At 39.8% G+C, this 25,017-nt stretch overlaps 1 protein-coding gene across 1 annotated transcript in view; it reads left to right on the top strand.

Moving 5' to 3' along the window:
* Positions 1 to 24,284, top strand: part of FHOD3 (formin homology 2 domain containing 3) — a 341,206-nt gene extending 316,922 nt beyond the window's left edge. Inside the window, exons 23-25 of the mRNA XM_010008354.1 lie at positions 6,103 to 6,277; positions 8,550 to 8,711; positions 23,518 to 24,284. Coding sequence (XP_010006656.1) covers positions 6,103 to 6,277; positions 8,550 to 8,711; positions 23,518 to 23,600 — 420 coding nt within the window. The 3' untranslated portion in view covers positions 23,601 to 24,284. The remainder of the gene's footprint in view (positions 1 to 6,102; positions 6,278 to 8,549; positions 8,712 to 23,517) is intronic.
* Positions 24,285 to 25,017: the final 733 nt, after the last annotated feature.

Consider the following 25,017-nt stretch of genomic DNA (forward strand, 5'->3'; position numbering starts at 1 on the left):
AAATCTCTTTAGCCTAGTAATATGGCCTCGTTTACTGTTCATTTGATTGCAGTACATGGTAAAAACAGAATTAAAATTGCGTCAGACTATTTGTCACAGCGTCTTTTGACAACTTCAAAGTCAGATCTACCTCAAAACAAGTTTCCAAATCAGCAGGATGGAAGAAATTTATGTGTGAAACATGATGAAAAGGGGAGGTTTATTGTAGTCCTGTCTTGGCTGTGGCTTATGTCTGGTCTTGATTTTCATAGTGTTTTGTATTTGAAAGCACTGGAAATGAAAGCTGTATCAGTAATGCATTGACAGTATGTTCAATTAGTTACAGCAAAGGGGTAGAAAAAAGTTCAGATCTTAACATTGGAAAGAAACTCTTTGTAGAAAATAATTCTAATAAGAAGAAGTCAAGTGGAATTTTAATTTCTGCTTTTGGTGACCTAGAGGGTTTGTGCGGTTATTTGACATTTACCTCCCCGTCCTTTTGAAAGCTTCCTCAGGATCTCACTTTTATCATCTTACAGTATGTTGCTTTTGTGCAGAAGAAGAGGGATTTTAGCAAAAATGGGAGAGGAATAAGCCAGAACAATCCCAGTAGTTAAGGAGAAGGCACGTATCTCTTAAACTTTGGTCCCCCCTGCAGACTTGGAAGGCGAAGGGGTGCTGGCTCATTGCATGGAGAGTCTGCTGGCTCTTTGCATGGAGAACTTGCATCAGCTTCAGCAACTGCTCATATGGAGTAGGGCTGAGAAACACTATGGGGAATATTTCCAGTCTTTCTTTCAGCCTTCTACCACATCTTTATGTTTGTATTAATAGTTAAAGTGGACTGGGCGCTGTCAGTTTAAATCTTGCTGATTGTTGTCTGCAAGAGAGAGAAATATGAGGGCAGGAGTAAGGAAAAAAAATAGAACAGTGGGTTGCCACAGTTTCACAGGGAAGATTGCCTAGTCTCTGTAACCTTATATCTGGCTTTAGCCAATGACAGCATTCATTTCAGGCACACTAAAAATAACAAGCAAGCAAAATAGGGAAGAAATGCAATTATAGATACAAGTCTGAGCTTTTTAATTATTTTTAATAGTAGTAGGTTATAGAAGGACTTGTCTCTCAGAATTATGAAGCTCTGCTTTTTATGATACTTAAGAATTTCAATTCCAAAACTGCTATGTAGTAGAAAGAAAATTTTGAAACAGCAAATCCACCACATAGAAATGCTAGCCTAAAGGAAAAATGGGAGGGACGGAGCAAGGAAGGAAGGGAGCAAGGAAGGGAAGAAGATTTCAGATTGTCCTGCAACATCCAGTATTTGATGACAGAAGAATCAAGCAGCCTTTTTCATATATTGTACCTTCTGAAGGTATTCAGTATAGCATTATTCTTCTAGTGCTTTTTGGTAATATTACAGGTTAGAATTTTCCTAGTTTATTAATGTTTCTCAGTGTATTCATAGTGATGAAATGAAGAAGAAAAGGCAGAATGTACACACCTGGGTGAGAGCAGATTCCCTTCCTGAAACAAGTTTGGTTTATTTATTTTGCTGCTTTGACTTTTGTTGTCAGTATTTGCTGGGGGCAACTGGCTCTCTAGACAAAGAAACATGATAGTGATGGTGAACCACTCTTCCTGAGCACTGCAGTTGCTTTGGGTGTAGAAGGACAGTGGTCCTAGATGTGAGCTCCCTCCACCCAGAGCAGGAAGTGCCCCTGGTGCTGGAGATGAGCAAAGTCAGAGAGGAGTACGTTGCCCTTAATGTAAGTTCACAGCAAATCACTTTTAACTACATTAAATTGGTAGGAAGGCCAGGAGCTGGGACCTTTCCTGTAAAAATCTAATTTGATATCAAGTAATAATAAAATACACTTTTGTTTGGAGCTCACTGTTTCTAGTGTGTGTACTCTGCTCTTTGAGCTTCATCTGAGTGCCTTTTGCATAGTTGAGTTTAATTTCCTCTCCTACTGCTTTTTATTTATTAGGTAGATGTACATATGGATTAGAATACAAGTATGTTCTCGCTTCTCGTTCTTCTCCTTTCTGTTTCTTATCCATGCCAAAAAGTGAACAGTAGCCTTCCTCAGGAGTGCTTTACAGTGTGACTCCCTGCCTCCTGGGGGATGGAAAAAACAAATTGATCTTTTCACAATGTAAAGGGAACATACCTGCCAGAGTCCCTCTGCAAAATATCTTCCTGTGTTTCTGTCAGTGCAACTCTGTCCAAAGCAAAATAAGCATCTCACTCTTGAATAAAACATACCCTTAAAAAGTAATGTTAATGTGCTGCTCAGTACTCTCACAGCTAATCTTCTTATGGAGGCTGTGCTGAAACTAAGCTGAGGGCCAAAGTAAATCAGGCTTTCATATTTAATGATGAATGTTTTTGGAACAGAATGTATCAAGCCCAGACAGAAATCATAGCTGAGATGGAGATAAGGTCAAAAATATCTATTAGTAACTCTAGGGAGGGGGGAATAGAACCAGTGGAATGCTTCTTCTAAAAAACAAAACAAAACCCACAAATAAAAATCTGCATTGAGTTTCTCAGCTGTGTTTGCACTTTATAAACAGGCAGACAGAAAATTATGGAAACAAAGAGCCCAGATATTTAGGAAACTTTAAGTTGGGAGACTTCCATGTGGGGCATCTTACAACCTGATGAAGAATTCCCCAAGCATTTGGGAGCATAGCTCTAAATAGTTTGCAAATTCCCTGTAAACACCCAAGTTGAAGAACTGGCCACAGACTTTTGCTGTGCCCATTTCATTTCATGTAGTGTAACTGTCAAGATAGTTTTGCGTGCCTGCTCTCACAGAGGTTGGAAACCCTGAATGACAATGGATAATTGCATCTTTTCAATTTCCACAGTCTGATACTGGGCAGCTACTGAAGAACTTTAAGCATTCTTTCAAAGACTGCTCCGCATTTGATTTTAATGCTCTGTCAAACTGGAACTTGAAATTGAAAACCTCCAGCTTAAAAGAGGAATTAAAACAAGCGCTAAAGTGTAGAGAACAGGAATTGCCAAGAAGCTGACCTCTGCACTGGAGGAAAGTGCAGCCAGGACCTCCCTGCGCTGAACAGAGCTGGAAAAAGAGAGGGAGTCCTTCCTAGTTCTCTTAGCTTCCACAGGGCAAAAAGTGGTCAAGCAACTGCATGACTCAAGGGAGAGAAAAAGGATGAGTTAGAGATAGTTTCAGTTTGTAATTTCTCTAACTAAAATCAGAAAAGTCTGATACACCCTTTTGGCAGAGACAGTCTGTTCTGTGTACAATTACTTATTTAAAAATAAATAAATAAACAAATAAATAAGGCAAGTTGATGGTCTAAGGAGTAAATCCTTATTCCCTTTGCATTTTTATGTCCTCCTATAATTGCTTAAACAGTACCATGGTTACTTCTTATTCTGTTGTGGTTTGACCATACTGTCCTTCCTTAATCTTGCTGTTTGTCCTTCTCCACCCTGTCCTTTGTTTCCTGTGGCAGACCGATGAGGAAGAGGATGCTGAGGTATGGTTCTCTGAAACAGCATGTCATTCCCATGTCCCCTGTGTGCTGTGACATGTAATTTCTAACTCAGATAGTATGGACTGTTCAACTCCATCTGCTCAACTGGAACTATGAGCCATCACATTTTTCTCATAGCTTTTTGGCTCAATCATAAGAATGCCTTTTTACAGTCAGCTTTAATCATATGCATAGATATTCGCTTGAATAAGGATAACCTGATCTGAGGCATTAATCATTTTAAGTTTCCTCACTTCTTATCGTTAATATCTGTTCACTAAACTGCAAAGTATCTCCACTGACCAAAGCATCAGTCACCTGAATGTTACAGGGATCACCAGTTACCTTGGGCTACAGATTACCATGATAGTTTCATACTCATTATTAAGCTGTGTAAGCCCAAATATTATTACTTTATAAAGTGATCAAAAACAGTGGGATATAGGAATAGAAAGCAAATTGTAGTGGTTCTTGCTTTATGAATTGGAATAAGGCACTTAAGTCACCATAGAGGTGAGTCATGGAGTAGTTCATATATTTATCATAGTGCTCCTGAAGATTATGCTGAAAATTAATAAAGGATTGAGAACTGTAATGTGCTAGCTATATCCGTCATAAAACAGCTTATTACTTTAAGAAGCATCTATTGTTCACTGCGTCTTTTGTTCAGCTTTAGAGCTTCAATTTGCTGAACATAAAACAGTACGGCTTAATGCTCATTGTTTCATAATGGCAATCATTTGCTCAAGAGGCTGGGCTTTGGTCATTAATCTATGGCAACATCTGAAAATTAAGGAATTGGAATAAAACTTAGGGCTATAGAGCTTCTCCCCCAGTGACGATTTGTGCTGTGTAGCTTGGGGCACATAGAGACAATTATATTAATTAGACTGTTTATGCCAACATATAACTAACCTGTGTGAATAGTAACTAACAGTTATGTGAAAACCTCATCCTTTCCTTTCTTCAGAAAGGGTGTTGATTAGCTGTACAACTCACTGTGTATAAGGGAGTATTCTTAAGGCAAAACTGGCATGCACTTTCAAAGAAGTTTCTCTCTAATGCTTTTCTGTCTTTTAAATTGACATGGGAAATTCTAGCACTTGCACGCTTGCCACATCAAGTTGTTCCAAGCTAGTATTTCAGCAAGAAAACAAACTTCTTGCTATCAAAAATAAATCTCAGACTGGTATATTTAGTTCAGTGCCTTGTAGGGATTATTGTTTTGCTACTCAGTTAACTTGCTATCCTACCCTGAAGAGTCATTATGTTAAAATTGAATCATCCTGTCATTAATTTCCAGATTAAATATTTTCAGGTTGTAGTCTTGAAGACCCTGGGGACTTGATCAAAGTTCTGAAAGTCTTCTCTTCCAATTTACTGTTCTCTGATGGAAAGGTCCTGCAGCTTTACATCCCTTTAACTGACTGGCTTGATAATGTCAAGTGACTAATTAATGTTGTTTATTATGGAAAGGAAGAAGAGAATGCAGCCCACCTTCTTTCAGCTGTGCTGAATCAGTAGGAGTTAGGAAGATGAAAAGGAAAAAGAAAACATAGTTTCTGAGTCTGGATTGATATGACTGAGGGATGTTGTTATCTGTTGATATCTGTTTGCTGTCAACAAAGCCAGTTTTCTCTGCAGGCAGGACTGTATTTTAAATGTGCTTCAGCCTTTCTGTAGATAAGAGCAGTGGAACTAATAGCAACATCTCAGCCCTTTATAGGCAGAGGCTGGGAAGGAAGGGCAGCCCAGCAATGCAAGCTCTTCTCCTTAGAAAGTCTCCCATTCTGCTGTTCCCATCCATTTCTAGGTGGCCGTTTTCAGTAACCAGTGGAGCTGCTGCTTCCACGTGCCCAACGTGTTCAGCTAATGTGGCTCCTGTTGTTCACGTAGCCGTGGTGACAGGGAAATCACAGAGAGGGCTGGGGAAACAGAGGACAGATTCCTCAGTCTCTTGTAAGGTTTTTGTTTGTTCTAGTAACTGCTGACTGTAATTTTTGTGTTTTGGCCATGGAATAATTTGGCTGCATGTTTCGGCACCAGGGATTTTTTTTCAGCATTATTGGTAGTGCATTTTAAGGTTATTTGTAGGTATTTGTGGTTTAGAGCAGTTTGAGAGTTTTCTATACATCAATGCAGAGGCAAGAGGTAAAGGTGTCTCTTCCAAGATCCGTCTCCCTGTTTTGACTTTTTACTGAAAGGGAATTGTACAGAAAAAAAGGAAGTTTCTTGTTTGTGTTGAGGTCTCATGCTGTCCGCCTTGGTGTCATTACCTGACCCCAGATAGGGCCCGGCCTGGGTCAAAGGTATCAATGCAAGTTTTGCTTTGTACCTTACGCTCTCAAACAGAAGGTCAAAATTCCAAAGCTCAGGCTAATGCATCTGGTTTCCCTCTGATTGTGTCTGCTCTCTGCTGTCACCCCGTTTCCAGTTTATTTCTGCTCAGAGTGCACGCTCTGGTAGGGGACCAACTGTTGCCTGGCTCATTTGGGAATAGCTGCCCTCCAAACCAAGCCCAGGAGGACAGCTTTCTTGTGATTGAGACTCTGGCCTATTGTTTGTGCTGTTTTCTTCTAAAACAACACATCCATTTTCCTCCCACAGTCCGGCAAGTTTTCCAGCAGCAGCTGCCCCCCCTGCCAGGGCCAGCCCCAGGGGCTGCAGTACGCCGAGGATGCTGCAGAGCATGAGAACATGAAGGCTGTGCTGAAGACCTCCTCGGTCGGTGGGGAAAGCACCACTGCGCTCGGGGTCCGTACTCGAAGCCGAGCCAGCCGAGGTAAGTGCTGGCAATGTCCCTTTTAGCCACATTCCTTGAGGCACAGTAGCTGCACGGCGGCCCAAGGGCCCGTGGTTGCCCCCTTGCCTAGCGCTCATGGCAGAAGGGCTGAAGGGGAAAGAGAAGGAGAAGACTCCAGTGGTGTTTCCATGCTGGAAGTGGTGATCTGGGGCACAGTGGTGCAGAAGAATTTGCCTGAAATTTTAACACGTGGATCACAGCCGAAGCAGTGCCTGGGAGTATGAAGAGTCCAAGAAGAAATTCCCACCTCTCCCTCCACCAGGAATGTGGCTGCCCACTAATACTCCAATTTTTATGCTTGTTCTCATCATGAAAGCAAAATGGGTCATTCAGGAAATCCATGATGTGCTTTTCTTTTTATTTTCATTACAAGCAAGCAGAAAATAGCAATTCACATTGAAGTGAAAGGGCCTTGCAGCATTTTAGAAAGTACTAGGGAGAGGAAAATGGGTAGGAAAAATATTAATCTTTTAACCAACCTCAAAAGTAAGGGGTTTAGTAGAGATTAGGAGCATAAAAAGCTGTTATGGACAATCCTGCATCTCCTTGATATCCTGACAGATAGCTCTTTTTCTGAGGCCCGTGTTTCCAAGTGTCAGAACAGGTGATTGCTGGAAGCTGACAAGGAGGAAATTAAGACCTGACCCAACCTGCCAGTTCCAATACCTGATACTCTGACAGAAAAGCTCACTGATACAACTATTCTTGGCAATGAGGTAGCCTTGGTTTTTGTCCAAGACATTATTCGCTGGTACACCTCTTCATTTAAGCAGCCACTAGAACACTTTCTTTATGCTAAATCATTTTACAGACTCTGGGTTCACCAGTTTATTTTGTTTCATCTTCCTCTCACCCCCTCCCATAAACATGATGCCTAGACAATGATTTTGGAGTACAGGTGATTCACCAAAATTCAGGTTTTGAGTTTTCTATTCTAGTTATTTCTTCTCCCTCACATCCGGATATCTTGTACTTCCTTGATTTTTTTTAGCCACTGGTAGCACATCCAGAGCATCCACCACTACATTTACATGTGTGTAGTTTATTAAGATTTGAAATTATGATCCTGTCTAATTTAGAAGTTTCACAGCTAACGTACAAATATGAAGTAATTCAAGCTGCACTGCAACAAGCTGCACAGCTGAAGTAATCCACTGAATGCTGAGGCACAGTGTGTCCTGATAAAGAGAGTCAGCTTGTGTTCCCCTGAAGAACAGCAGATCCAGAGGATGGGTGAGCCAGACAGAGGCTTGTCAGGAGCACTGTCATAATACAACTGCTCTTGACAAGAGCCAGGACACAAACAGCAGAGCAACGTGCTAATCAAAACTGTTGTTCATTGACATCGGGGACATGAGATAGAGTGGACTCCCCAGTGAATTTGTAGCTGCTTGCGATTCTACCACACCCATTCTTTTGCAAAGCTTTGCTGGCAGTGTTCAAACTGCATGCTACCCTTTTCATTGTTTAAAAATAAAAAGCACACACAACAGTAGTCTGTAGTGGAGGAACCCAAAGATGTGTCTTACACAGCTCTGTCGAATAAGGAGCGCCAGAGCCTTTGGTTCAGAGACATGGCTCCCTTGTTTGCTTGTGGTTTTAACCAAAATTGCTTGTCTAGCTTTAAAGCTTGCCAACTACTCATGTTTTTTCTGCTTATAGCAGAGCACACGCAGTTGTGCCAGGACACATACAGCTTTGTGATGAGAAGGTGAATTCTTCATTGTGAAAGAGAGAACAAAACACGTCAAACCACACTTTTTGATCTTTTCATGTCTTCTTTGCACTGCGCTGTGATATAGATGCTTGGAAGCTGATTCTTTTTCTCTTTTGGTACAAAGGACCTGTCTTGCTGATTCACATCCATCTTGAACATGTGCCGTGTCTCCTAGCCTCTAATAGGAGAGAGCAGGGAAACGTGCTCACACAACACTAGCAATCCTTGGTTTATAGACAGTCTCTAGCAGACGTTTGCCAGTGGTATGGTCAAGAATAAGACTCTGAGGCTGAAGGGAATAGAAAATTATAATTGCATTTGAGCTCTCAGTTCTCTGCTGTATCAGCAGAGAGTCTAGGGGTATTATTTAGGAATATTCTCCATTAGGCAGAGACTTCTCCTTTGGCGAATTTGAAGTAGTGATGACTGAGCCGTTTGCTGTAATTCCCCCAAAAAATGCCAACTGCAAAGCCAAAGTGTCACAAGAGACTTTCTGTCTTCTTTTCCCTCAACAAATCTGCTGGACTATTCCAGGCCGTATCGGTTCGTGGAACGCTGGCAATGACGATTCACCCAACGCAACGGATGATGCAGCAGATGAGATCATGGATCGCATTGTCAAGTCTGCCACCCAAGTGCCAAGCCAGCGAGCGGTGCCTCGGGAGAGGAAGCGGTCACGAGCAAATAGGAAGTCATGTGAGTATCTGGCTATTACATTTCTTAAAATCAGCAAATATGCAAATATTTAGGTGTGTCGGTGTGGGAACCAGGCTATTAGTTGACAGACATGCGTTGGTAGTTCATAGTAGCTTGAACGTGCACTTACGAGAGGCGTATATTCCTCTTACTGTTGCTTAAGTGGTGTTGTGTGCAGCGGGTGACTGTCTTCTACAGAACCTGAAATATCCTTAGCAGTAGGAGAAGAAGAATGATTTATGGTGCTTTAGAGCAGATGACAGTACTTATTCATTACTAGAGAAGTCAGATCAAGACCTCAAATGGAAACTGCTTAAAATGCTGTAAGGAACTGCAGGCTGGCATAAAGATTAATAGTTGTATCTGTAGCTGAATTTATTCATAAAGCAAAAAGTAGTTTGAGCTATCTCACCTTTTAAAAATCTTTCTCTCTCGTGCTGTGTGCTGTCCTTCCAGAGCCCTCAACACAAAATGTCTACTGCTGCTTGGCTGCCAAGTGGTTATAGAGGAGCTTGACTTCTACTGGGCAGAAAAGGTGGCACATTTATAAGGTGGTCTCTCAACAGTGTAGCATGGCCACAGGGCTCAGCTGCAGCACCCAAGTTTGAGCAATTTCATTTCCTATACTAGTAAATACAATGCTTAAGACATGATGATCTTTTGGGGTTTTTTTTCCTTATGTGCAGAGACTACTGTCATCACTATAAGAAGGACCCAAAGAACATAAGATTGTACTGTTTAATGTCATTCGCTATATGTGGCTTGTTGACTACCTTTCCATCCATCTTTTTAGCCTTTCTGGGAAGTTAGGACAAAGAGGAGACAACAACAGTGAGTCAAAAGTCACCCAGATTTTCCTTTTGCTGGGCTTGTTCTAACATAGTGAATGATGAAAAACATTTGGTGTAAGCAGTGTTTGCAATAAACTAGCATGTGCTGAAAGCATATTTACTTTCCCCAACATGCTAAGAAAGGAACTTCTGCATGTGGCAAGAGCAAAAGCAAAGTGGACAGTCTGATTTTATGAGCCAGACTCTAAGCAAAGAAAATGAGCTGACACTGGATTGTCTGTCTCACTTTCCATCATACCCTGTGCCATACCTCTTTGTGGCATCACCTGCTGCTGCTACCCACTTCCCCACACAATTCTGTGTTCTGCACATGCTGACTGCCCTAGTTGGCTTGTGCATATCAAATAAACTTCCTGTGTGTTTGCCTATTTCCATGGTTTATCCCACGCCAGAATACTTCCTCTGTTAGCAACACTACCTTAACACACACCAAAAATTCTTATTTCTGCTTTTTAACAGGTACCTTTTTCCCAAGGATGCATAGAATCGTAGAACTATTCAGGTTGGAAAAGACCCTTGGGATCACTGAGTCCAACCATCATCCCTGCTCTACAAAGTTCTCCCCTAAACCATATCCACCAACACCATATCCAAAGTTGCAGTTGCAGCAGGAAAAAAAAAAGCAAACAAACCAAAACAGGATAATGATAATAAAAGTACTAGATATATTTTTCCCATCAAACTAGCTTCTATATTCAATAAAAACATTATCAGGGATTAAGCATTCAGTAAATGTTTAGGCTGGGACTGGTTTCCATTGTAATTAATCATGATAGAATCCCTGTCATTTGCTTGTTTGTTCTTCAAGATCTGGATGAGACTCTTAAGAGGATTAAAAAGCAGTTTCAAAACAAACATGAAGTTCAGTAGTTTAGCATCCCTTTCAGCTGACGTGTGCTGAAAAAAAAGAGTGAAAGGAGAATACCTAAGCTGATCTGTTTCACTCTGATAGTCAATATACTCTGATGATGAATAAGTGAATAGTTTAGCTCTAAAATACATTTGGCTGGACTGATAATACAGCATCTCCATTAAATAAACAGAGACCAGCCTTTGTCAATGCACAATGTGAGTTAAATGAACAGAGGATCTTCTGGGTAGAAATACAACACAGGTCCTCCAGAAACATATTAGAAAGTAGATTTTTAGGCATACTTCAATGATACAGATTAGCAGACACTATGATACTTATCATCTGCAGAGCAGAGGCCCTATTATTTGATGGGTTTGATTCACCACCCTCAGTCTTCAGGCTCCTATACACATCCTTTGGCTTTTGCCACAAGCTTGGTATTCAATCTATTCACGGACACCAAAGCGAAACTCAGTTGAAAGAGATTATTTTCACTATGTATCATGTTGCATATGTGTCATGGCTCTTAGTGCCCAACTGGAAATCTTCTCAGGCTTACTTAGCAATCAGCAAAGATTTTAATGAACATTTTTATATGTTTTTAGCAAAATCAGGAACCCAAAAGGCTTATATGCAATTGCATTGTAAATTTTTCCTGTGTTCAGGTAGAATATTCTTACGGATGAGATTTTTTTTTTTTTCCATAGAAAAGACAGAAAAATGTGAAGTAAGAAGCAAGTAATGCTCAAGTAATTTGTAAAGAGAGGAAAACACGAACAAGGATATGGAAAATTTTGACATGTTCATTTGAACTGTTTTACCTTTTGTAATTGTTGACCCACAGTGACTGTGTCTGGTGTGCAAAGAGCTTAGCTAGGTCTTAATGATATAGAAGAGTTTCAACTCTCAGAATAATCATCAGAACTACAAACTGGGAGGAAGAATAAGTCATCCAACAAAAGACAGATAGAAATGTCTGTATCTGCTGGTCGAAGATACAAAGGGTCACTGATAAATCCACGTATGACTGAAGTTGACTGAGACCTAGTAGGAAGGTGGGTCTACAGAAAGATGAGTTACATACTAAGTGTGTAACAGCTGAGTTCCTGTCATGATCTGCAGAGTGTAAACCTTACTCTGTGCTAGACCTTTACACAGTGGAGGTTTCTTGAGATAAAATTTGACATTTACAAGTGCAGTAACCAAGCGGAAGTCATTGTCTCATGATGGATGTTCAGCCTACCAGACACACTGGAGTGGTGTTATGTGTAAGAAGACTACATTACAGATTAATTTGTGCATTTGAAGCCTCACCAGAAAACCACAGAATTTAATAAGCCACAGGAACTGAAATGCTCTGTCACCCCTTGAGGTGATCGTTCAAACACAGCTTCAAGTGAAGTTGCCACGGGAAGTTTCAGCTGTTTGTTTTTTTTCTGTGATGTCCTTTTTCTGTATGTAAACTACAGACCGCAGCCCCTAGACATGTCAGTTCAGCATAGTTTAAAAGCATAAAATGCAAATTATGTTGAAAATATACTGCTTGTGTTCTGGAAGACTGAGGGCAGCTTTCTTTGAGAAATGTTTTTATAACATTATGGGGAGCTGTTGAACATAGCAAGGAAATAAAAAATAATATAATTAGAATTGTCTGGTTCTCCCATAAGGTTAGGATGACCTTCACAGATGATGCCATATCAAACAATGAGTGCAAAGGAAAATTGGGATAAGGAAATTTTAAGAATCACTCTATTTGATATTCCAAATTCCAGTGAATACAATTGCTGAAGTTAATTTTAGCAGCTTACAGAACAGTGTTACAGGCATTGCACCAGCGGATTTGCGAAAAATGAAACTCTTTGTATGAGATACCACTGAGATTTCAACAATGAGTAAAGGAAGAAGGTTATTTAATACATAGAGCTGATTTAAAACAATTAAGGTAGATAAGCAGAGTTTGCTCTGAGGATTACAAGAGTGGAGATAAGAGAAGAAAGTATATAAAGAATTGGGCTGCTTAGAAGATGCTTTTACTAAATGAGAATTTCCTATCATGATGAACCAACCTCTGCCAGTTGCTTCAAAAGAGAGAGAAGTAGGTGTTATAGCCACAGCAACTTTGAGGCAACAGAAGACACATAAAGACTAGCAAAATCATCCGTAAGATAAATGTTTTACTTATGTACATTAAAAGAACCCCCCAAAAAAACTCCATAATAGACAAATAGGAAGATAATGCTGCTTTCCTTCTTGTCCTGACTATTTATCTAAAACATCCATCCTCTAACATAAACTCAGTTCTCTCAGTATTAGCCTCCTAAAGAGGTGCCATCTCTCTGTTGGTCTCATTTATCTGGATGGATCTGTCTCAGGAGAGTGATACGATTCCCATGAGTCAGCATTGTGAAACATCATAGTCCAGTTTAATAACTGTGAACAGGCATATGGAAGGTGTTTGCACTAATTCTGGCATATGCAGAGCAATACTTGGAAATGTTAAGCCAAACAGGGCTGATATCTGACCTCTGTGAATGGCTGTGGCAAGGCTCTGAAAGAAGTCCCAAGAGAAGTCCTAAGGATTTCTTACCTTGTTCAAGTGCTGATTAAGCCACAGGGTAGTGAAACCAGACCAGCTGACTAGCAATTACTTCAAGGCTAAAACAGGAACCTGCAAGTATATTCCCGGTTATTTATGAATTGTTAGTACTAGCATGCGTGACAGTGTGTCACTATCAAGGATGCTGCATGCTAGAAAATGTGTCTCCCAGCTCCCTAAATTCAAGACAGTGGTCAAAGAGTGGGGATCCCAATGTGCTCGTGCCAGCAAATAATTTCAGGTAACTGAGCCAAGGAAACAGCTCTTTAAAGATGGCCTAACTATACAGCACTGTTTGCATCTACTTCTTCAGCTGGTCCTGAATGATCAAGCCATAATGTAGGGCCCTATTGTGACTCATATTTGGTGGGGAGTAGCACAGTGGTGGTTGTATGAGATGCTGCTGGAGACACTACATGAGCACATTGTAGAGTGAGAGACTTGTTTTCCCCCATATTGTTTTGATCTCAGTGTCTGTGTGTGTGCACTCTTACTTCTCTTAGATTCTAATAAAATTGAAAGTCTGCTTTAGATTTGAGTTAGAGAAACAGGTTTGAAGCAGATAATAATTGAATCAGAATGTAATGCAATATTTGAATGAGATTACTTGATCAAAAATTATTTGCAATGTTTAAAAAGAAAAAAGAGAGGAGAGACATGATTATACCTTGTTCTTTTATTAGGTTTTGGAATCCCATGTTAACCTAATAATATACCCTGTGACTGACCCTTGAGATGTGGAAATATCTCATAAGGATTTGTTGATTTGTTTTCATAATAGCAGGGAGTAAAAAAATCTTACAGTCATCATGCAGAAGTGGGTCTGAAGCCCCGACCAAGTAATATGTCAGATTCATACTAGTGGACTGTGGAAGACATAGGAATTGAGTCAAGATTACCTGAATCCTAGACAAATAAACTTAGGGCCGGCGGATTAAATTTGACTACAGAACATCCCAGGTCAGGTATTTCATACTAAATTCCACCTTCAGTAAAAGTGAAATAGGAGTTAGCACACAGTCATCAGGTGCCAAAACATGGGAAGGAGCTCTGCCAAAGGACCAGGCTTCGAGACAAGCTTTAGACAAGTTTTAGTAACATATGCAGCACTGCCTTGGAATAAGCAGGTTTGTAAGCAAACAAAATACTAGATGGGACACTATTTGAATCCAGAGGTGTGGAATTTTTTGTTTGGCGTTCATAGGGTATTTCAGTTTACTTCTTCTTTTCTTTGTTTTTTCATTGCTTTTCATTTTCATGTCTCTCCACTTACTTTTTTCTGGCTATGAAAAGATACAGAAGTGCCAAAATACCAGGAGGGAGACTGTTCTTCTGGTATTTATAGCCAGACTAAAAGCAGGAGTTAATGGAAATTATGCTTTTAAAAAAATAAAAACCTTACAAAAAGAAAGTCTATACAAAATGCTTTAAAGGCAAGCAACTTCACTCAGAGTTTGCAACTAATTATTTTGGTTTTGAGTAACTGGATCCTATCAGGAGTTAGAGGAGGGGGCAGAGTAATCTAGTTAGTGATTCACACGTAGCAACAGTTCTTTGCATTTTGAAAAACTGTATTCTGTATAAAAGTCTGCCTGCTCTCACAGAAAGTACTAAGCCTTCAGAAGTTCAATACCCAGTTAATAAAAATCTAATTATTGAATGAAAACAGAACATGAGATAAAGCACTTAAAACTCTGGCAGCTGGAAGGTTATTTCCACTAGATGCCAAGATAGCGAGTGTCTTTTGGATGCCTTTTAAGTAATACATTCTTTCATCCTTAGGATGGCAGGATCTTTGCAGATATGATGGAACTGAACTCCTTGAGCTACAACAAATAACAATGCAAGCAATTAAAAAAAAAAAAAAAAAAGTTAAAGAATTAATAGTAGTACAGTTGACCACAGTATGCTGTAGAAGTTGATGTGCCTGATCATGGTGAGGCCTGTGTAGTCCTTTATCTTACCTGTGCCAGAGGCCAGCATCAACAGCTGTAGGAGAGCAAACTAGAGGAGGAGGATTAGTTGAGTAACCTGTAGGTCTCATAATGAGGTTCAATAGCTAGAAATAAGTGTATTTTTTTGAAGCATGAGCCTGAATAGCTCTTTCCATTTTGGCAATTAAGTTGGTACATATATATTTACAAGTGTTCAGTTTCTGCTTTACAATTTGTATTACATTAATTTTATAGCTTTCTTTAAAAACAGCTATTCTTGACAGACAGGGGTAGGCATTCTGCTTTTTAACTGTTCAACTGTATAGTGCCTGTGTGTTTTGTTGGCAATCTCCATGAGTTTCAAACTCTGTCTTTTATAGCTCAAGTTTTCTTCAGGAGTGTTTGCCTGCTCCTAAGACTGTGAAAGTGAAATTGCCATAATTCTGTACAGTTCTACATCACGTAACCTTCAAAACAAAAGGTTTTCTTAAAGTCTCGTTTACAAACCTAGTTGAAAAAAATGGTTATAGAAGAGGCTTAAATTCCTTTTTCCAGTCACCATTTTAGAGGAATCTGTGAGGCATTTCTATAATGAGTTTTATTATGATACTCATTATATGTTTGGGGACTCTTTGTATTTCAGTACCAGTATTTAGAGATACTGTGGAATCTAGTATTTGCTCAAAATTGAGCAGCATTGTTTAATACAGCAACTGAAAAAAAAAGGAAGGTGGGAAGTCCTTCATTGATCTGGGAAATCAGAATTAAATATGCCCTTCTTACAAACAATACATATATTTTATCCCTGTGTATTTCAGCTTACAGGGAGGAGACAGGTGTTGAACACTACACGTCCACAATCTCATGTATGCCAGATTATCCAAGCACATAGACATGATGTAGGTACAAGGAGAAAACTTCTTTAGTGGGTTTTCCCTGGTGATTTTAGGGTGGCTGTCACCTCATGGGATTACCTTTAGTGGGTTTTCCCTGGCGATTTTAGGGTGGCTGTCACCTCATGGGATTAAATGCACACCCAGACGTGCTGCGTTCTGGAGGAAGAGGCAGCCACTGCTCAGATTTCACCCTCAGCAGGTGGCAGCACCTGGTAGCAGGTGACGCCTGTGTCCTGGCAGGATCCTACTTTGGCACCTTCTTGTGCTGTGTCACTGGGAGAAACAAAAAAGAGGGAGGGCTCTGCAGCTTCCCACGGGCTTCTAGAGAAGGTTTTACAAGGGCTGGAATTTCTCTGACCATCTCTTCATGGCTAAAAGGTGCTTTCTTTATTGCAAGAAAGAACAAGCTAAGGCAGTATGTGAGAAACTGGCGGAGCAAGTGATGTCGGGAGATGTAGGAAATAAAGCTGTTCATGTTCCCAGGTCACATAATATTGGTATTGACATTTTCCATATAAATACTTTTGTTATGGTATATACTTTTGGTACTTCTTCCAATGTATTTCTGTAGAAAAAAACTTACTTAATTTGTTTACATCTTACAAGAGATAAAAATTGATGTTTTCACTTCTGCTATTTTGCCACTCACTGCATCAGTGAATTCCTCTGTATGACCCTCCATTCTCATTTCAGCTGGCATATTTTAAAGGTGTATTTGAAGGCTTTTGAATTCCTGTCACAGGATTCATTCCCAAAAGTGGGATATCTTAAGTTTTAAGCCTTAAAAAAATATGTTTAGTTGAGCTGCATTATTAGCCCTAAGTTGACAGGATATGTCTTTTGTTTGGTTTCTTTCCATATTAAAGTAGCTTTCAAGTTTAGCTCTAGTCATTAATTCACTCCTTATTTACATCATCCTTCCTTCCTGAAAGATGATGATGATGATGATGATTATTATTATTATTACTATTATTATTATTATTTTCAGCATCCAAGTAAGAAATCGGCAGCAGTGAGTTGCTGGCTGAGAGAATTAGGGAGTTGCTGTGGGAAATGCTTCATGTGAGAACGAGAAAAGAGAGGCAAGTGCTGGGCTGCTTTTCCAGTTGCCTTGCAAAAGAAGTGCAGCAACAAAAGCCGTGTGGTCTGTGGCCGGAGGGAGGGAGCCCTCTGCTGCCGCCGGGAAGGGAGGGCAGCACAGGGCTCCGTGGAGGCAGGAATTTGGACTAAGCTTGATGCGAGTGAGTGGCAAACGTGTTTGGAGCGAGGTCTCTCTCAGGCGATGTTTCATGAGCTAAAATGTTTCATGCAGGAATTTTCTTTATTTATCTTTCCCCAGCATTATGTAAATATATATATATATATGTGTATGTATAAATATGGGTTTCTTTAGGCAGAATAGCACCGCCTGGTTAGCATAACTACAAGGTTGTTGTGATAATAGTTACTTCTAATGATGGGTTCATAGAGGTACCTTTTACTGTTTTGTTTCCCAGCCTGGATTCCTATTAGGGATAATTAATTTGCGTTCCAGAAAGCCTGAGTGCTCAAACGTGGTCACATTCTTCTGCCAAGTCACCTCCAACAGGCAGCTCTGCTTCCATAAGCCTGAGCTGCCCCTTCAGTGGGCCATTTTAAAATTTCACCTGGAACGTAAAGGCTGCATACCTGTAACACTTGTGTTAGGTGGCTTACTTTCTGTATCCCATCTCCTGCCTATTTTTTTTTGTCCTGTGCATTGTTAAGGTACAGTCAGGTTTTGAAAGCAGTATATAGTGCTTATATGCAGACTGAGTTATTAGTGATGTTTTACCTGTTAGTAGTGGAATCATTTCTGACTGGTGAAGTTCAGTGGGAGAAATGATGAAAGAGATGGCAGCAGGATTGCTCTGAATAGTAACTTTATGCAGCAGCATTCACAGAACTCTGAAAAATTGGGGGGGGAGGGGGTTGTCACAGAAATCTTTCCAGGAAGGAGTTAAGTCTTCTGCTTTACTGTTGGGACTATGTAACTGGTGATCTGTGAAATGCATAAAGTTGGAAACTAACAGTTTCAACTACATATTAAAAGTTACATTAAAGCCAGTATGTTCTTCATGCAGACCAGGTTCTCTACAGCAATGTTACTTGCTGTTCCCTGTAAAATAAGCCACCTGGAAATGAAACACAAGCTTTCCTTACAAAACTCCACTTTGTCCTTTTCCCCCCACTAGGCTCCTCCTTATGTCACAGCCACCATAGGTTACACCAGGAGATGGCTGTGAGCTACAGAATTTCTTTTCAGGAGAAACTTGTGCCATCTAGGAAATTCTGACAGGACTCAAAAAAAAAATGCAGGACAATAACACCATGTTTCTTGGAGTATTTTATGTGGCAGACCCAGACAAACACCATATTTAGGTTGGCTGTACTTCTTCAGGGAAGTACGTGATAAAATCCAAAAATTTACCTATAAATTCCTCTAAGAAAAATCTCTGCACATAATGTTTTGCTATTTTTATTAAATATTTAGGCCTACACATATTAAGCAATGATATATGCATAATTAAAAATGAGTATAACATATAGATAGTAACATAAAAATACAAAAATTCTGAAAAGGATTAAAAAAGAGAATGTGAGCAGGACTGTCTGGATTGAACTTCTGAGTTGCAAGTTGTCATTGCTGTACTCATTGCAGTACAGTCCAAGAGAATATCTTTAATGTAATACATGAGAAAATAGACTGAGTGTGTGAGCTGGGTATGAATAAGTAACGGAAAATAAAACTAAGAAACATGAAACAAAATTAGGTGGCCTGTCTTGCCTCTTATAATCTTCCCTTCCTGCTGTCCTGGCTGTGTAATTTACAGTTACCTGGAATTTTCTTCATTCCAGATCACCACCTAGCAGCTGCATGACTTTGCAGCTGGGCCCAAAAGGAAGTTCTGTGGCTGCTATATCCTTTTGCAATAGGAATGACTAATTCTGTAACTTCTCAAGCAGGAAAATGGTCCTATCTATGCAGAGAATATTCAGCATTTCAAATTACTTGCCCGTACAAGTGCAGACAAACATGCCAAAAGCCACTGCAAATGCAAGAATAAATGGCATCAGCCAGACTGATCTTTACTGCCGCTTGCATTATAAACAAAAAATTAAAATTAAAATTAAAAAAGGTGGGGAAGGCAAAATTAGGAATGCCCTTTAAAAAACGACCAAACCCTAGGTGATTATATTCTCTGAGAAAGCTACACTTAGAGAATTACTCTCTTTAAAAACATTCCCAGTGCACTGTGAGGGCTACATATCTGTGTAGATTTTGACCCAACAAGCAGAGTCACACTCATTGAGTTCATCATAAGCACACTGCATTCTGCCAGGACATCAAACCAAATTCTAGATTTCCTGATTAACAAAGAATATAATGCCCTCTCACCCCAGAAAAATAACATTTAGTTTCTTGGTTATGGGATCTCAGCAGGCATTGCTTGTGACGAGTAAAAGTTATTCTCTCTATGTTATGTTTCTTTAGCAAATATTTTTTAAATTGCTTAAAGAACCTAAAAGGTCATTTGCAAGTCTTATTTTTATTGTCACTGCCTCCAGAATGCATTCCATAACTCAGTTTAATGTGATCTGCAGCAGGCCAAGAGTTTTACAAGCCAAGATATTATGTCTAGTCCAGTTAGAGACACGACAGAGTTCAGTGAAGAGGGGAGAGTGAAGATCTAGTTTGAGAAATGTAATTTTGCAGTGCCTATAAAAACATGGAAGGAAAATATCTCTCTGCATTCCCTTTTGATGACTGAACACGTTCATGAACTTTCCTAAGGTAGAGGAACCCTACCAAGCATTTTATGAGGAAATAGACAAACGTCTGAGGACATCTGTTTAACAGCATGTCAAGACAAGGTTCATCCACCTCCCAGACCAGTCTCTGCTCATGTACATGACTGAGCTTGTTCCTGGCTTCATCACCCACAAGCCTCCACAGTCCACAAGCCACTGCAGAACTGAGTTGCAGGAGCTGGTTCTTGTGTCACTACTAATACCGCATCTGTTCACTGTGTCTTCAGATGAGGAAATGTACTGTAATTTGCACATACTAGTTATAGTTTTCATACAAAGAGACCCTTTATCAGGCCACTTTCATCTCCGTAAGTACAAAACACATCAAACTACAAGTGGATTATCTATGTCAGACTGGCCTGTTGCATTGCAGGGATGAGAATTCCCTCTTTTGAGTCTGGACCGTGGTTCTATCAGCTGTTATCCTTCTGGTTGCCTGTTGATGGTGGACAGCTTTAATCTTGCCAGTAGTTGCAGTACTGTGCAGTTTTTGGCCCCACATGCTTGGCTTATACAAGTCAGCAGCCATCAACATTCATGGGAAGCATTCTGTCACTGGAAAGATTTTTCACATCTTTGCTTTTTATTAACTATTTTATTGGCTATCTCATTATGACCACCTTCTGACAAAGTCCTACATTGCTTGGAGTTCTTTTCTTCTAACTGCTGACCTTAAAAACTTAGGTCACTGCAATAACTTAATCTAAGTTGTCTTTCTCTATATTGTAAGGGAGCTGAGACAAGTTAGACCAATGAACTGAGGGATGCAAAGAGATTGTTTTGTTTAATGACAGCTGCATATGCCCCACCAATTCATTGAGCATTGAGCAGTGGCACAAAAAGAACAAATGTAGGGTTGACCTCCATTGTGTGAGTCATGAAGCAAAGCCAGGACAGGACACTCTTCCTTGTGACGTGCTGCAGACAGTATTTATTTTTTCATCACGCTGCTCAGACTAGACTTCAGCATGTTTGATAGGTAGGTATCTGGAGATTTAGAGACAAAACTTACTTATTTAAAGTAGACTCATAAGTTTTCTTCCTTGATTTTCCATTAAGATAGTTTCTACCATGGTATTTTAACTCCTGATTATGACGTCTGAATATAAACGCCTGTAATTTTCTTCAAAGAGGGACATGTTGTAGTAAATCCATTTGGCTTTCTCATAACTCAGGCTGAAGGAGGAATTTAAACAACTGTATTCTGCTTGGTGGAAGTTAAAAGAGATGCACATTTCCCTTTCAGTTGTTAGACAGAGTCTCAGACCCAGTTATTTGTGCAGTAGTAATTGTACTGACCTAAAGAAGGTTATTCCAGATTTACGTTGTCATAAAGAAGAACTGAATTTTTATTATTCTAGTACATGACCAGCATTAGCAGAGTGTCTCAGTTCCTACTAAATGTTTACAAACAGGAATAAAAAATGCTAGTTTCTTCTCTCTTCCTTTCTTACTATCTGAAAAGAAAAATAGCTTTGGTTTACAGTGGTTATTGTGCTCAGTTTGCAAATGTGAGTGACTATGGTCTGAGAGAGTAAAGGATATGTGTGAGAGCAGTTGTGAATATGTTTGGTTTGACGCTTCCACAAAAGTGTTATGGAAATTGGTTCTGCTTTCAGTTTCCCAGTTCACTCTTGCCTTCAGTGGGAAGATGTCATGTCATCTAGTCAGCCTTCTGTGAAAGTTCTGTCTCCTGTAAGCATTTTGTTGTTTTTTTTGTCTCCGGTGATGGACAGTTTCTTTGGTTCAACAACAGTGTATGTGCTTTGGATAGTTCATGTCCACAGAGGATGAATACTCTAGAAGGGAGCAATTTGCAGTCTTTGAGTCTATTGACAGAGACTTTTGGTAGGTCTCTGATAAGCTTTTCTGAAAATCAATTGTATTAGTCTGTGTTGACATGACTCTGCTATTTGGTGGCCAAACTAGCTATGGTCTGCACTTGGCTGCATGTTATAGAGGGTATCGAAAAAAAATGTTGAAAGGAGAGACAACACAGGCAGGTAAGCAAGTGAACTGCACAGGGAAATCTTTGCTTTTAATTAGACAGAAATGTTTTGCTGCAGCCTTCTTGTGTTTGTTCTTTCACTCCTGATACAGCTCATTTTGATATAGAATATCAAAATATATAGATTCACCAACACCTTAAGACCCTAAGGTAATTAGCTCATAGCTCATGTCTAGAAATTAACAGTTGTCACTGTGAACATTTGGTTATCAAATCTGAGAAGTATAAAAGGGTACCACTCAAAAGTCCATGTTGGGTATTCTGAACCATGGAGACCAGAGCATTTTTTGAGGTGTATTGCTCTCCTGGTAGTACTTTTTTAGTCTTTCTTAATTTTAGCTTTATCAGTTGCATTTAACCTTGTACTGCTTTAAGGTAAGCATGGTTAAACCTGGAAGATGTTGCTGATAAGTACTGTAGGAAAAAGTGGATATCATAAAAAACAGCTGTGCAGACTCCCAGTGGTGTTTAATAAGCATGCAAACCCTATAGGAGAAAGAACAGGGCCTTGAAGAAAAACTTTCAAGTGAAGGTTTGTTAATGGAGGAACAATTACACTTATGGCACTTCCAGCTCATTTGATTAACCTCAGTAATTAATGAAAGTGGTTTCATTATATATCACATTCGCCCTACCTTGCATGGTACCAAATGTTCAACTACACTGTATTTTCCCTTTCTCTTATCCTTGTGTTTTCTATACCAATCCACTTCCTCCTGCTCGACCCTTGAGTATGAACACCCAGTTTCAGTTACATGGGCCAAATATTGGATTAAGTTAGAGGTCTTAATTGTGCTAGATGACAGCGGTGCAAGAAGCCCTCAGCCTCTGTCTGCAGTTGTTTTTTCTAAGAGTTTCCTGTTGATTTCATTGTTTTGGGGCTCAGAATATATTTTGTTCCACGTAAAGTCATTGTTTATGCTTTGCATGCAGCTTCAACTTCTGCATATGCATTTTGTACTTGAGGAACATCAAAGTGTGGAGTGAACACCCCATTTATATCTTGAACCAAAGCCCATTCACCTGAAAGTTTTGGCACCAAAAATACTAGGACATTAACACTCAGTGTGTGCAGTCACATATTCACTTGTCTCTAAATAAAAAAGACAATAGTGGATTTTTAAAGTCTTGCAAGCTAGTGTTCAGAACACTTAATAGAAAATTAAGAAACAAGATTTTGTTCTAAATTTATAATTTAAATTTAACTAAAATGCTGCAGATACTACTAGCAAAGATGTCACAAATGAGGTTGGGATGGGGAAACATTATAGAAAGGGAGAATGTATGAACACAGTAGTTTTAGTTATTTGAATAGAATTTAAATAGTCACATTTTAAACCTTTTAACTTTGGGGGTTTGGGGTTTTTTTTTATACTTTTAGAGGGTCACATAAGATTTAATAGTGATAAGTTCAATCAAACCCTGCCCGACTCTTTGGAGTTGCTGGGTACTTGCTCCCATGGCTTTGGCATAGGGTATTACTCAGTATTTCTGATCTGGAGGCCCCGAGTACATAGCAACTTTTGCTTTGTCTCACAGAGAAAAAAATAATCTTAAAATGCTGTGGTATTTTTCCTTAAAAGGCTAAATGTCAATGACAAATGTGTTTTTGCCCGACTCTTTGGAGTTGCTGGGTACTTGCTCCCATGGCTTTGGCATAGGGTATTACTCAGTATTTCTGATCTGGAGGCCCCGAGTACATAGCAACTTTTGCTTTGTCTCAACTTGCAGGTTAACAGGGATTTTTTTCAGCTGAAAGTCTTGTGTAATTGCCGCTTCTAATTGTTCACGTTTTCTTTGTTTGTTGGGTTTTTTTCTGGAATTTATAACCATCCAGTGAGAAGGACACTAAAGAGCGGACTGACACCAGAAGAAGCCAAAGCACTGGGCCTCATCAGCACCTCTGAGATGCAGGTTTGACGTCCCAGAGCTGGCGACAAGAAGAGCCGTTCATCTGAAGCACACAGGCTGACAACCCTTCGGTGTAGCGTTGACTTGCCAGCCTCCTCTGCTGCTCCCAACATCCCATCCTCTGCTAGTTGGATTTTAAGAAGCAAGAAAAAGCGAAACTCGGCAGCCAGGGCAGAAGAAGGGTGTGCCACAGCTCGGCACGACACCTGGACAGTAACTGAGGTGTTTGAGTGCTTGTAGGTGAAAGCGTGTGGCTGCTGCTCTCATGGTGTGTTGATGTGGGTAGGAAGGGACTCTCTCTGAGTTACCTGTCATGTGAGCTGTGTTTACGTTGGCTTTCCTTGTGCCCTGTTTTAGTCATTGTAAATGTATAGCATTTTGTCAATGCAAGGAAGTCCTTAAAGAGGCAAAATGACTCCTGTTACAGCAACCCCAGTTTTCCTGAAGCTGATTCATTAAGCAAAATGCACGGTGTGTGCAACCCTGTGATTTGTTTAGGTTTTTTATTGTTTTGCCACCAAAGAATGTAAAAATGTGTGTGTACCTTTGTAGATGTACAGAATGAATGTGTGGCCATATCTATACATATACAGTCATGGTGTGAAATCATGCTCCAACTGAAGTTAGCTGGACCATAATTTTCACTCTGGGACCTTACTGTTCCACCCAGACAGGAGGAAAAGAATGTCTTTTTGTAGGAACTCGATGTCATTCGATGAGATTCACCCAATGGGGCAGCATTTGACTTTTCCCCAAAGTGGAAAGTTTAGGATCCTGGTTTCATGGGTATTCATACACAGTCATACTGTTACATAGTGGCATGCACAGAGAGGAGAGGACACAGAATACCTCCCTCTTGATGAGCTGTGACTGTACTGTGCATTTGGACAGTTTCAAAGAGATCTCTGCAGACAATTTTACATACTCGATAAACGCTAAGATCAAGAAGTTTTTTTCACTTGCCTGTGCCCTTCATGCTGCTTTTCTCTGCTGCAAGATTATGTGGTGGTGATTTTATTTCAAATTAATGGATCTGAATATGAAATGACCCTGCTAAAAGCCTGCTGTGTTTTTGCTGTTCTTTACTCTTTTTTTTGTGTGTGTGTGGTTATCCTTGATGCAAGTGGAGAAGGTACCACAGTGAACACTCCAATATGTTTGCCCTTATCTCACTGTTTTATAACTGACTTTTGTAAATGCCCTCAGCATGTGTGTTTGAAGAACCTTTAGTCCACTCACCTACCTTTAAGTGGAGGACATATGCAGCAGTGAAGATTAATTATAATAATTATAATAATAATATAACACTGTCCTCCTAGCTAGTGCTGAAGCATTTTGAAGAGAACTACAAATAACTATAACATAAAAGGGAACTTTTAAAGCCAAAGTCTGTATGTGACTGAAAGATCCTCAAGAATGCACAAGA

This window comes from Chaetura pelagica, unplaced genomic scaffold (genome assembly GCF_000747805.2).
Source record: "Chaetura pelagica isolate M959 unplaced genomic scaffold, ChaPel_1.0 scaffold71, whole genome shotgun sequence".
In the NCBI taxonomy this organism is placed as follows: Eukaryota; Metazoa; Chordata; class Aves; order Apodiformes; family Apodidae; genus Chaetura; species Chaetura pelagica.